The sequence below is a fragment of the Lithobates pipiens genome, unplaced genomic scaffold, assembly GCF_037356315.1.
Source record: "Lithobates pipiens isolate NorthernLeopardFrog02 unplaced genomic scaffold, aLitPip1_a1.2 Scaffold_35, whole genome shotgun sequence".
In the NCBI taxonomy this organism is placed as follows: domain Eukaryota; kingdom Metazoa; phylum Chordata; class Amphibia; order Anura; family Ranidae; genus Lithobates; species Lithobates pipiens.
Window position 1 is genome coordinate 8,743,726 of NW_027507811.1, and position 14,344 is coordinate 8,758,069.

Consider the following 14,344-nt stretch of genomic DNA (forward strand, 5'->3'; position numbering starts at 1 on the left):
CCCATTGCAGACTCACTGTACCCAACATTGCAGCCTCACTGTGCCAACATTGCAGTCTCACCGTGCCCCCAATGCAGCCTCGCATCGTGCCCAACATTGCAGTCTCACCGTGCCCCCAATGCAGCCTCACCGTGCCCAACATTGCAGCCTCACTGTGTCCCCATTGCAGCCTCGCCATGCCCAAAATTGCAGCCTCACCGTGCCCAACATTGCAGCCTCACCGTGTCAACATTGCAGCCTCACTGTGTCAACATTGCAGCCTCACCGTGCCAACATTGCAGCCTCACCGTGCCAACATTGCAGCCTCACGGTGCCCCCATTGCAGACTCACGGTGCCCCCATTGCAGACTCACTGTACCCAACATTGCAGCCTCACTGTGCCAACATTGCAACCTCACCGTGCCCCCAATGCAGCCTCGCATCGTGCCCAACATTGCAGTCTCACCGTGCCCCCAATGCAGCCTCACCATGCTCAACATTGCAGCCTCACCGTGCCCAACATTGCAGGCTCACTGTGCCCAACATTGCAGCCTCACCATGCCCCCATTGTAGCTTCAGCATGCCCCCATTACAGCCTCACTGTGCCAACATTGCAACCTCATCGTGCCCCCAATGCAACCTCGCATTGTGCCCAACATTGCAGTCTCACCGTGCCCCCAATGCAGCCTCACTGTGCCCAACATTGCAGCCTCGCCATGCCCAAAATTGCAGCCTCACCGTGCCCAACATTGCAGCCTCACCGTGCCCAACATTGCAGCCTCACCATGCCCCCATTGCAGCTTCACTTTGCCCCATTGCAGCCTCACCATGCCCCAACTGCTGCCTCACTGTACCAACATTGCAACCTCACCGTGCCCCCAATGCAGCCTCGCACCGTGCCCAAGATTGCAGTCTCACAGTGCCCTCAATGCAGCCTCACCGTGCCCAACATTGCAGCCTCACTGTGTCCCCATTGCAGCCTCGCCATGCCCAAAATTGCAGCCTCACCGTGCCCAACATTGCAGCCTCACCGTGTCAACATTGCAGCCTCACTGTGTCAACATTGCAGCCTCACCATGCCAACATTGCAGCCTCACGGTGCCCCCATTGCAGACTCACGGTGCCCCCATTGCAGACTCACTGTACCCAACATTGCAGCCTCACTGTGCCAACATTGCAACCTCACCGTGCCCCCAATGCAGCCTCGCATCGTGCCCAACATTGCAGTCTCACCGTGCCCCCAATGCAGCCTCACCGTGCCCAACATTGCAGCCTCACTGTGTCCCCATTGCAGCCTCGCCGTGCCCAAAATTGCAGCCTCACCATGCCCCACATTGCAGCCTCACCGTGTCAACATTGCAGCCTCACCGTGCCCAACATTGCAAGCTCACCGTGCCCAACATTACAGCTTCACTTTGCCCCCATTGCAGCCTCACCATGCCCCCACTGCAGCCTCACTGTGCCAACATTGCAACCTCACCGTGCCCCCAATGCAGCCTCGCACCGTGCCCAACATTGTAGTTTCACCGTGCCCCCAATGCAACCTCACCGTGCCCAACATTGCAGCCTCACTGTGTCCCCATTGCAGCCTCACCATGCCCGAAATTGCAGCCTCACCGTGCCTAACATTGCAGCCTCACCGTGCCCAACATGGCAGCCTCACGGTGCCAACATTGCAGCCTCACTGTACCCAACATTGCTCTGCTAAAATAAATCCTATCATTGGTGTCAGTGGGATAAAGTCCTATCGTTGATGTCAGTGGGATCAAATAAGCCTCATCACTGGTGTTGTTCCTATATGGACCATGGGTCCTTTCCCGACCTACATTAATTGGGTCCCATGTTGGATTATAGCTGTTCGTGTCCATTAAATTCCTGTGGTTTTATCTGACAGCTGTGTATCTCCTGCCATCTTTTGGCTGCTACATCACCATCTATTTGTTGACAATTTGTATAAATTTGTAATTTTTTTTTTGTTATCCAATAATTGCAGTGTGGGGTGATGGAACCCAGAGAGTGTTCCAGCAGTCATTACCTCACTGCCTCTCTGCACAGAGTCCTAAAACCTGCAGGATGTGGATATGATGGGACAGTAGGCTGAATCCCGGGACTGTCCTGCGGGATCCAGAATGGTTGACAACATTGATAAGATCTGTGTTCACACTATGAGATGTTTCTTGGAGATGCAGTTCTTTGAAACCTTGCCTTTTCCTGATTTAAAGTTATTCTAAAGAGGTGTAATGCAAGTAACCGGGGCACGTGTAGTTTCTAAACTGAGTCAGTAGACAGATTGGGATATGAACAGCAAATGGTTACCAAGGGAATCGGAGCGAAGGGAGTGTTGTCAGCATTATCTCCCCTGGTAGTCAGTCTCCCACCAGGAGCAGATCAGCGTTCAGAAATTCGGAAGTGTACATGATCATCTCTAAAGTTGGAGGTCAAGTAGTCCCCGTAGTGACCTTAGCCTTGTCCCAGGGTATGATGGTTTGGACGCACATTAAGGTGCCCCATGTGCCATGGAAATTACCCTATTCCAAGGGTCTAGTGTAGCCCAGAAGAACCCATCCCGGGGTAGGCCTCCCATATGACCCACACTGGGTGCCCAATGAAGAGGGGAACATGGCGAGAGTGTCGCCTGCCTGCCTGCCTTTACGAGTAGACTAAATCCCTCGACTGTTCAGCATCTGAAATAGTTGACAACATTTACAAGGCTGTAGTCACATGAGATGTTTCTTGGGGCTTCAGTTTTTTGAAACTTTGCCTGGTTTGAAGTTATTCTAAAGAGGTGTAATGCAATTAACTGGCACACATGTGATTTTCAACCTGGGTCAGCAGACACATTGAAGTATGAGGACAGCAAGTGGTTACCAAGGGTAACAGAGTGGGGGAGTGTTGTCAGCGTTATCTCCCCTGGTGGCCTTTCTCCCATCGGGAGCAGATCATCATTCAGAAGTCCCCAAGTGTACACGGTGCATGGTCATCTCTAAAGTTGGAGGTCAAGTAGTCCCCGTAAGCAGCTTTAGCCTTGTCCTGGGGGTATGATGGTTTCGGCACAATAAAAGGTGCCCCATGTGCTAGGGAAATGACCCTATTCCAAGGGGCCTAGCATAGCCCAGAAGAACCCACCCAGGGTAGGCCCAGGGCCAGTTTAAGAGCATCATGTGCTTGGTGCTGAGGAATTTGTTGGGCCTTTTACTAGGCACCCTTCTTCTTTCCAAGAGCCTGTGCTGGCATGTGCCCAAACTCAAAAGTGCGCAGCCGCACAGGCATAACACTAGGGAAGCCTGGCATTTGATTTGCCAAGTTTCTATAAGAGCCGTGCATTGGCGTGCACTCTGAGCTGAAAGAGTGCAGCTGCACAGGCCTAACACTATGGAAGCCCCAGACTTCTGTAAGAGCCCTGCATTGGTGTTCCCCAGGCTTCTGTTAGGACTGCTCATGCAGTGCCCATTATCAATCCCACCACCCTGCCCAGGCGGTGCATGTGGAATGCAGGGCCCGTCAGGGGAGATCTCTTCCCGTTGACCCATTGCTTTCCATGTCCTTTTTGGGTGGCTGGGCCTATATTAAGGTAGGGGCCTGGAGCTGCAGCTCCAATAGCCCCTACGTTAATCCAGCCCTGGGTAGGCCTCCCTTGTGACCAGGGCCGGTGCTACCACTAGGCAAACTAGGCAGCCGCCTAGGGCGCACTTCTGCCTGGGGGTGCCGGGCCATTGGTGTTCCTACTCTCTTCTCTCTGCAGCAAGCAACTAAGTTTCAGCATCAGCAGGCAGCCACCTTCGCACATAGTGTCAAAGGTGCAGCCTGACTCCCGAATGAATGGAAGCAAGTAAACATTCATTGATGGGCACTGGTAGGCTGCATTGAAGAGCATTAGTAGGCTGCATTGATGGACGTTGGTAGGCTGCATTGATGGGCGTTGGTAGGCTGCATTGATGGGCGTTGGTAGGATGCATTGATGGGCGTTGGTAGGCTGCATTGATGGGCGTTGGTAGGATGCATTGATGGGCGTTGGTAGGCTGCATTGATGGGGGGTGGTAGGCTGCATTGATGGGCGTTGGTAAGGCTGCATTGATGGGCGTTGGTAAGCTGCATTGATGGGCGTTGGTAGGCTGCATTGATGGGCGCTGGTGAGGCTGCATTGATGGGCGCTGGTGAGGCTGCATTGATGGGTGCTTCATTAAAAAAGGTGGGGTATGCATGAGCAGGGAAAAGGGGGTGGAGTCAGGGGTGGAGCTGGGGGGGGCGGCAAAATGAGGTTTCGCCTAAGGTGTCAAAAATCCTTGCACCAGCCCTGCTTGTGACCCCCCATGTGACCCACAGTGGCTGCCCAACAAGGAGAGGAACATGGCGAGGGTGTCACCCGGCTGCCCTTACGAGTAGACTAAATCCCAGGACTGTCCTTCAGCCTCCAGAAGAGTTGACATCATCTACAAGGCTGTATTCGCACTACGAGATGTTTCTTGGGGCTGAAGTTCTTTGAAACGTTGCCTTTCCCTGGTTTGAAGTTATTCTAAAGAGGCGTAATACAAGTAACCAGCACACATGTCGTTTCCAACCCGGGTAAGTAGACACATTGGGGTAGGACAGTGATGGTGAACCTTGGCACCCCAGATGTTTTGGAACTACATTTCCCATGATGCTCAAGTACACTGCAGAGTGGATGAGCATCATGGGAAATGTAGTTCCAAAACATCTGGGGTGCCAAGGTTCGCCATCACTGGGGTAGGAGGACAATTAGTGGTTACCTGGGGTATCGGAGCAAGGGAGTGTTGTCAGCATTATGTCCCCTGGTGGTCTGTCTTCCATTGGGAGCAGATCAGTTTTCAGAAGTCCCCAAGTGTACATGGTGCACGGTCATCCCTAAAGTTGGAGGTCAAGTTGTCCCCATGAGCCCCCTTAGCCTTGTCCCGGGGCATTGATGGTTTTGGCACCAATAAAGGTATCCTGTGTGCCAGGGAAATTACCCTATTTCAAGGTGCCTAGCATTGCCCAGAAGAACCCACCCCAGGGTAGGCCTCCCATGTGACCCATACATAGTGTCCGAGTGTCACCTGCCTGGCCTTACGAGTAGACTAATTCCCACAACTAACTTAAATAGCCTCGCGGGATTCAAAAGTGTTTTTTTGTATGCGTGCGCTATAATCTCTTTTGTTCTGTTTGTGGTCTTCTAGTAGCGCCATCTTGAATGTAAACCTATTTGTAGGGTGTGCCCCCCCAAGTTTGTATATTGTAAGGGTCCTGACTAGATCCCTTGGGCAGGAGCACCCCATCCCCACACCATTACCTCTTCTTTGTGTCCACCTGTGTTTAGGGTTGCCACTTTTTCTTCAAGCCAAACCCGAACACTTTAGCAGTGCACAGTAACGTTTTTTGTTTTGTTTTAGTATACATTATGGGATTGTAACAGACCTGGGACACCTTTGGGCACTCCAAAGAGAATAGTATTGTGGCGCACATAATGCCCCCTAACCCTCATGTCAAGCCCTGTTTCAAGCCTCATACCTGTCTGAATAGAGAGCCATGGGGGGGGACCCTAGAAGAGGATGTTTGAGGCCACTCTGTCATACCACCCAACATTTTGAGATGGGAATGAGGGACACCTACTACCAAATGTATGTAGGCATAGGACACGCCCCCCTGCCACACCCCTTTAAAGGAAAATTAACCAAAAAAAAAAGGTTAATTAAATCCACAAGGGCTTTTTTTTACTACTACTATTTCTTTATATTGGTTTTTAAAATGTACAAATGCAGCAATTTAGAATTTGGATGAAAGGTTTAGTGCTGGGAAACGCTTTTTGAAAGATGAAAAGTTAATTTTATATACAACTATATTAGGGTTGTCCCGATACTAGTACTTGTACTTGCGCGAATGCTCCCTGTGCCTGATCCGATCCCTGGGAGGCGGTGTTTCATCAGATTAGGCGACCCGGCGCAACCGGAAGTCAGTGGGGCGGAACAACGGAAGTGACACTCGTGCCAACGTCAGCCAGGGCCGGGACAAGGGGTGGGCAGGAGGGGGCGGCTGCCCCTGGCACAATGGTTTATTGCAGGGGTAGGGGGCACCCTGACCCTAACCCTAAGGGAAAGGGGGGGTGCAATTTGGTGTCTTTGCCTTGAGCGCTGGATGACCTTCTCCCAGCACTGACGTCAGCGTTTGGACATCCCGACGCCCATCTTGGTACACCCTGCACTCGGCCGCAGTAAGCCAGCAGCAGACATCTTGTTACACCCAGCCCATATAGTTCGGGCTGGGTGTAACAAGATGGCCGCTGCTGCTTTTGTGCCGCCGAGTGCAAGGAGTACCAAGATGGGCATCGCAGGCAGCCTTTCCTTTCATGGCATTTCAGTGCCAGCCCATATAGTTCGGGCTGGGTGTAACAAGATGGCCGCTGCTGCTTTTGTGCAGCCGAGTGCAAGGAGTACCAAGATGGGCATCGCAGGCAGCCTTTCCTTTCATGGCATTTCAGTGCCTGCCCATGGGTGCCCATAAATGCCACCTATTAGTGCCCAATGCCTGAAAGTGCCGCCTATCTGTGCCAGCCACCTGTTAGTGCCATCAGTGCCAACCACCTACAAATGCCCACAAGTGCCCCATCAGTGCCAGACACCTATCAATGCCATCTATCTGTGCCCAATGCCCATAATTCCCCCTATCAGTGCCAACCACCTATCAGTGCCATCTATCAGTGCCAGCTACCTATCAATGCCATCTATTTCTGCCAGCCACCCATCAGTGTCGTCAGTGCCAACCACTTACAAATGCCCACAAGTGCCCCATCAGTGCCAGACACCTATCAATGCCATCTATCTGTGCCCAATGCCCATAATTCCCCCTATCAGTGCCAACCACCTATCAGTGCCAGCTACCTATCAATGCCATCTATTTCTGCCAGCCACCCATCAGTGTCGTCAGTGCCAACCACTTACAAATGCCCACAAGTGCCCCATCAGTGCCAGACACCTATCAATGCCATCTATCTGTGCCCAATGCCCATAATTCCCCCTATCAGTGCCAGCCACCTATCAGTGCCATCTATCAGTGCCAGCTACCTATCAATGCCATCTATTTCTGCCAGCCACCCATCAGTGTCGTCAGTGCTAACCACCTATCAATGCCCACAAGTGCCCCATCAGTGCCAGACACCTATCAATGCCATCTATCTGTGCCCAATGCCCATAATTCCCCCTATCAGTGCCAGCCACCTATCAGTGCCATCTATCAGTGCCAGCTACCTATCAATGCCATCTATCTGTGCCAGCCACCTGTCAGTGCCATCTATCATTGCCAACCATTTGTCAGTTCCAGCCATCAGTCAGTGCTGCATATCAGTGCCACCTAATCCTATCAGTGCTGCATATCAGTGCCACCTAATCTGTATTGTGCTCTGAAAACTGTCAAAAGAAAACTATTAATCGCTATCGGCGAGTACTTGGAAAAAAAGTATCGGTACTTGTATTAGGTCTTAAAAAAGTGGTATTGGGACAACCCTAAACTCTATAGATCAGACCAAAATGAGGGACAAACGAGGAGGAATGAGGGACAGAGAGACGTTTCCCCAAATCAGGGACAGTCCCTCCAAATCAGGGACAGTTGGGAGCCATGACTCAAAACGAGCTGCACAGTGGAGGTAAGTATGACATGTTTGTTACTTAAAAAAAAAAAAAAAAACGGTCCTTTACAATCACTTTAAATCCCACAACTGTCCTGCAGCATCTGTGACGTGACATTTGGCAATAATGACAAGGCCGTCGTTCGCGATACGAGACGTTTCTCCATGGGTGCCGCAGTTCCTCTGATCTCCGCAAGGCGGCGATCTCACGTCTGCCCAGACAGGAAGTCTCTATGGAAGACAGGAAGTGATGTCAGGCACAGACAGGAAGTTCCGGGTGAGAGGTCAGTAGAGAGGAGACATCGCTGGAAGTGGCAGCAGAGGAGGTGATAAGATCTTATTTTCTAGTTACACCCAGTTATTGTTTTGTGTGCGTGTTGCACATTTCTTATGATGTTTGTATTGCGAAGCTGTTTACGGCCGTCTGAGCGCGTCTGTTCGGAGGGGAAGGGTTGCACCTTTTGTTCTCAGGATCGGGTGGAGGGGTAAGGGCACAATGTTCCCTATAATAATTTATAGGGACGCGCCGATTACCGTTTTTTTTTTTTGTTTACAGTACGAGTACCGATACTTTTATTCAGGCATTCGGCGATACCGAGTACCAATACCTTTTGCGGTGTGCGATTTGAGGCCATCCAAAATGAATGGGCTCCTCCAGTCACGTGAGCACCGCGAGCGGTTGTCGTTTTTCATCATCGGCGGGACGGGGACACGGCGATGACCCTGCAGATATGGATTTGGCGTATTGCAGATAAATACTTTTTAACATGTTCCCGTTCAAAATTGCATGCGATTCTTTGCGGTGCGATTTGAGCCCGTTCATTCTGTAAAGGTATCGGAGCGTTTTCACGAATACTTGGTACCGGCGCAACCCTACTAATTTATGTAGGTGATATATGAGGGAGGGGGGGTTCCCTTATTATTAATGGGGGCTTCCAGATTAGGATCAGCTCCCTCCCCCCACAAACCTGCGGACCCCCCACATCTGTCCTTAATATGCTTCCCAAAAAATGTGCTCGCCACAGACTGGGGGATTGATTCAGAATTTCGTATTCTACGTAGGACGTATAACGCCCCCCCCCTCCCCGTTCCTAGTTACCGCTTAAAGCAGAGTTCCCGGCTTTTTATGTTTATTAAAAGTCAGCAGTACCAAAAACGGACACTCACCTGTTCCGCGGTCCAGCTGTGCGGCCAAACGGAGCGCCGCTCCTCTCCCCCCCCCCCCCCCCTCCGCCGGCGCCTCCATTTATACACTCCGGGCACCCGGCCTTGACAGCTTTTCGGCTTCACGGCCCGGGCACGCACGGGCCGTGTCGTGTTCCTGTCGTGGGAATTACGGGGCTCGGGTAAGTACTGGGGTGGGGGTGGGGGGCTGCTGCATGATGGGAGGTTTTTCACCTTCATGCCTAGAATGGAAACACCCCCTTTAATAATCGGGCTGCACATTAATTCTAGGAGACGTGGGAGAAACAAAGTGGACCTCCTCCAATTTTAAAGGAGATCTCTGAAGCTTTTCCACTGTGGACACAAAGAAGTTTCAATGTTAAATACAGTACACCGGGGGGGGGTCTCAACCTGGCCGCCCTCCAGCTGCTGCGAAACTGTCCCATCAGTCCCATGAGGTCATTGCAAGGCTGACAGTTGCAAGCGTGACCCCCCCTCAGGCAGAGGCATGACGGGACTTGAAGTTCCGCAACAGCTTGAGACCCCCTGCAGTACATCGTCTTAGAGTGTAACTTTTTTGCTGCGGGCGGCCCGTCTGCGCCGGATCGTGTACATGCACGTGATCCGGCAATTCTGGCCAGAGGGTTCACATGCGCCCCCCCCCCCCCCGCCTGCCGCCCCGTCTGCCTCTCAGCCACCCAGCCTCAGTTCCATTAGGAGATACTAGTCTTTGCCATGCTTTAATGTAGGTCCTCTATTCCCACTGGGAGCAACCCACCTATTAACCCCTTATATCCCCATCCCAATATGGCACCACCAATACAGTCCAGATAATTCTCCGCTATCCGTCTACAGAGAACCCCGCATAGATCACATGACCACATCAATGAGGATGGAGGAGGACCGGAGTCACATGACTGAGGAGATATTAAACCTCACCCTGGAGATCATCTACCTGCTGACCGGAGAGGTGAGGAGGATTCTGTGAGATCACATGACATCACTCTTATCTCTATTAATAAAAACACAGACCTGACCGGAGCGGTGAGGAGGATTCTGGGAGGTCACATGACATCACTCTTATCTCTATTAATAAAAACACAGACCTGACCGGAGAGGTGAGGAGGATTCTGGGAGGTCACATGACATCACTCTTATCTCTATTAATAAAACACAGACCTGACCGGAGAGGTGAGGAGGATTCTGGGAGGTCACATGACATCACTCTTATCTCTATTAATAAAAACACAGACCTGACCGGAGAGGTGAGGAGGATTCTGGGAGGTCACATGACATCACTCTTATCTCTATTAATAAAAACACAGACCTGACCGGAGAGGTGAGGAGGATTCTGGGAGGTCACATGACATCACTCTTATCTCTATTAATAAAACACAGACCTGACCGGAGAGGTGAGGAGGATTCTGGGAGGTCACATGACATCACTCTTATCTCTATTAATAAAAACACAGACCTGACCGGAGAGGTGAGGAGGATTCTGGGAGGTCACATGACATCACTCTTATCTCTATTAATAAAACACAGACCTGACCGGAGAGGTGAGGAGGATTCTGGGAGGTCACATGACATCACTCTTATCTCTATTAATAAAACACAGACCTGACCGGAGAGGTGAGGAGGATTCTGGGAGGTCACATGACATCACTCTTATCTCTATTAATAAAACACAGACCTGGCCGGAGAGGTGAGGAGGATTCTGGGAGGTCCCATGACATCACTCTTATCTCTATTAATAAAACACAGACCTGACCAGAGAGGTGAGGAGGATTCTGGGAGGTCACATGACGTCACTCTTATCTCTATTAATAAAACACGGACCTGACCGGAGAGGTGAGGAGGATTCTGGGAATATCTCATAATCTCATTCGTTCTTTCAGAGTTATCCTCCTGTAAAGTCTGGTGACCCGGTTACCATCACAGTGCCTCCATGTGACTCCCTAAAACCTGAGAGACACAACATGGAGAAGATTCTAGAAGTCACCAAGAAGATGATGGAGCTGCTGACAGGAGAGGTGAGGAGGATTCTGGGAATTCTGGGACATTATCCAGTAACAGACAAGGGATGTGTCTGGATGGTGACTGTATCATTGTGTGTGTCAGATGGACGATGAACAGTTATTTATCGTTATGAATTATACACAATCAAGTTGGTTACAATGAATGTTTCATAATATATTTAGAGTGGAAACCTCGAAGAGTATATTTTTGAGGTTAAAGAAGAGTTTAAAGAGGAGGATGAGGAGTATGGCATTGTGAAGGTGCTTTTTGAAGGACACAAGGATATGATGGATCCACCTAATAAAAGAAACCCGCCAGAGAGATGTCCCCGTCCTCTGGATTCCACACAGGAAGGTCACCCCATCCCCCACCATCATCAGGTAGGTGGAGTTGAGGGTCGGGAACATAAAGTGATTGAACACTCTGACATGTGGAGATGATGTGTGGACTCTACAAGATGATATTTTCTATGTGATCTCACATCATAAATACTTCTATGTTACAGATGTTATTTTCTGCCATTCTGTTGGTTTAGGATGAAGATCTGATTAAAATAAAAGTTGAGAGTGAAGCAGAGGAGACGGATGTGGAGGAGGCTGAAATGGGAACGTTCGAAGAGGAGGACACTCCTACAGAGATCAGCACAGGTGACCCATCATATATTCTTCTCTTATCTCTGCTCTGTTCCTGCACATTGAGTACCATATCATCAGAAGCCTAGGCCTATGGTCACTTGTTCTATGGTAAAGGGTCTACAAGTCTGAACTTTGACCCTCTTGTCTACCAGAGATCACATGACCCAGTGCCTAGGCTTGTGGTTGTGTGAAGAGCATGGACCTCCCAGCCCCCATTGGTTCCTGCTCTTCTGACAAGGCTGTGTAAATGTAGAAGTGATCTGGGAGGAGGACCAAAGGACTGAAGAGGGGGGAAAAGTCCCGGCTGGTTGGGACCTCCACAGAGAACATCTCCTCACTCATATCTACCTGATCCAGATGGGATCTTGATGGAAGTGAACTAACCCTCTCATATCTATTGATGATGTTTTTATATTTTTCCAGGACACGCCATGGAGAAACCCTCAAAGGATCGTCTCACTTTATCTCCAGGTTGTAGAATGGAAGATGAGGACATCACAGGAGATTGTGGAGGAGAAAAGACAATGATCTCCACTATGGATGGTGGACTTCACAGTGTGGATAGACCATGGAATCCCTCCGACTCTAAGCAACCTCGTACTGTGAGGGTTGGCGCTGGAAATCAGGGGGATGGGGGGGAATTTTCCTGTGCCGAATGTGCGGAAAGTTTTAGCTCTGAATTAGGCCTTATAATACATCAGAGATCTCACACGGGTGAGAAGCTTCATTCCTGTTCTGAGTGCGGGAAAGGTTTTCTTCATAAATCGGAACTCATCATACATTACAGATCGCACACGGGGGAGAAGCCGTTTTCCTGTCCAGAGTGCGGGAAATGTTTTCACTGCAAATCCAAATTGGTCCGACATTACAGATCTCACACGGGCGAGAAGCCGCACTTCTGCCCCGAATGTGGAAAATGTTATTCGCGGAAATCGCACCTTTTGAGACATCAGAGATCTCACACGGGGGAGAGGCCGTTTTTCTGCCCCGAGTGCGGCAAATGTTTTTTGCAGAATTCAGACCTTGTTAGGCATCAGAGGTCTCACACGGGCCAGAAGCCCCATGCCTGCCTCGAGTGCGGGAAAGGTTTTGCACAGAAATCCGACCTTGTGATACATCAAAGATCTCACACAAAGGAAAGCCCTTTTTACTGCCGACAGTGCGGGAAGCGTTTTTCCCAGAAGTCCAGCCTTCAGAGACATCAGAAACTGCACACGGAGAAGTTTTTTTCCTGTTCCGAGTGCTTGAAATGTTTTCCGTCGGAATCGGACCTCCTGACGCACCAAACGTTTCACGCAAAGGCCAAGCCGTATTCCTGCCTCGAGTGCGGGAAATGTTTTGCCAAGATGTCTCTCCTGAGCAGACATCAGAGGATTCACACGGGGGAGAAGCCGTATCCCTGTCCCGAGTGCGGGAAATGTTTTTCGCAGAAGGCCAGTGTTGCCGCACATCAGATATGCCACAGACGGGAGAAGCAGTCCTCGGGAAACGTCATCTGCAGGAATCAGAGCTCGTGACATGTCGTGGGGGGGGGGGGGGGGTTGGGCGGGGAACGCATTGCCTGCCCTGAGTGCGGGAAATGTTATATACGGAGATCAGACCTTGTCATACAGTGAGGGGGGGAAATAATGATTTTATCCCCTGCAGATTGGGAAAGTTTGCCCACTTACAAAGAAATGAAGGGTCTATAGTTTTTATCGGAGGTGTATTTTATATGATAGAGACAGAATATCAACCAAAAATCCAGAAAAAACACCGTACAAACGTTATAAATGAAGTTCAGTGAGTAAAATAAGTATTTGATCCCCAAGCAAAACATGACTTAGTACTTGGTGGAGAAACCCTTGTTGGCGAGCACGGAGGTCAGACGTTTCTTGTAGTCGGTGACCAGGTTTCCACACATCTCAGGAGGGATTTTGGTCCTCTCTTCTTTACAGATCTTTAAGGTTTCTTGGCTCTCTCTGTGCAACTTGAAGTTTCAGCTCCCTCCATTACATTTTCTATAGGATTAAGGTCTGGAGCCCGGCTAGGCCACTCCATGACCCTTTATGTGCTTTTTCTTGAGCTACTACTTTGTTGCCTTGGTGGTATGTTTTGGGTCATTGTCATGCTGGAAGACCCATCCATGACCCATCTTCAGTGTTCTGGCTGAGGGAAGAAGGTTCTCATCCAAGATTTTTACAATACATGGCCCCGTTCCATTGGCCACTCGATGCGGCAAAGTCTCCCCTGTACCTTCAGAAGAGAAACAGCCCCAAAGCATCATGTTTCCACCTCCGTGCTTGACTGTAGGGATGGTGTTCTTAGGGTCATAGTTAGAATTTTCTTCCTCCAAACACGGGGAGTCAAGTTAATGCCAAAGAGCTCAATTTTAGTCTCATCTGACCACAGAACTTTTTCTCAATCCTTCTCTGAATGTTTTAGATGGTCGTTGGCAAACTTCAAACTGGCCTGTACACGTGCCTTCTTGAGAAGTGGACCTGTAGGATTTCAATCCATGGCGGCATATTGGGTTACCAATGGTTTGTTTGGTAACCCTTCATTTCTATGTAAGTGGGCAAACTTACACAATCTGCAGGGGAGCAAATCATTATTTTCCCCCACTGTACATGAAAGATCTCACACAGGAGAATAGGTATTCCTGTTGTGAGTGCGGGAAATGTTTTTAACAGTATTCCAGACTTACAGAGAACCAACACAACCCTAGAGATGTATTGGTGTCCTGAGTGTGGGAAACTTCTCCTATATGATTCATATTTTGTTATACATCAAAGATCTCACACTGGGAGAATCCATATTGCCGCTCGGAGTGCAGGAAACATTTTTTCACAGAAGTTCAATCATAACGGACATTGTAGAGGCCATACAACCCTTGAGGTGCCAGGAGTGTGGGAAATGTCTTCTATATGAATCATATGTTGCTGTACATCAG

The 14,344-nt window shown here is 49.9% G+C and overlaps 2 protein-coding genes and 1 pseudogene across 3 annotated transcripts in view; all 3 read left to right on the forward strand.

Moving 5' to 3' along the window:
- The window catches only part of LOC143956097 (uncharacterized), a 215,775-nt gene that overhangs the window by 62,147 nt on the left and 139,284 nt on the right, over positions 1–14,344 (forward strand). The gene's annotated exons all lie outside the window — the stretch shown is intronic.
- Positions 7,865–14,344, forward strand: part of LOC143955372 (uncharacterized) — a 38,680-nt pseudogene continuing 32,200 nt past the window's right edge. The window contains exons 1-5 of the transcript XR_013269800.1: positions 7,865–7,920; positions 9,614–9,728; positions 10,657–10,791; positions 10,960–11,157; positions 11,313–11,424. The product of XR_013269800.1 is annotated as an uncharacterized LOC143955372 (transcript). The remainder of the gene's footprint in view (positions 7,921–9,613; positions 9,729–10,656; positions 10,792–10,959; positions 11,158–11,312; positions 11,425–14,344) is intronic.
- LOC143955830 (uncharacterized) lies at positions 11,473–12,940 on the forward strand. Its single transcript, XM_077465948.1, has one exon. It carries the CDS (start codon positions 11,844–11,846, stop codon positions 12,927–12,929), a length of 1,086 nt encoding a protein of 361 aa, XP_077322074.1. The 5' UTR covers positions 11,473–11,843; the 3' UTR covers positions 12,930–12,940.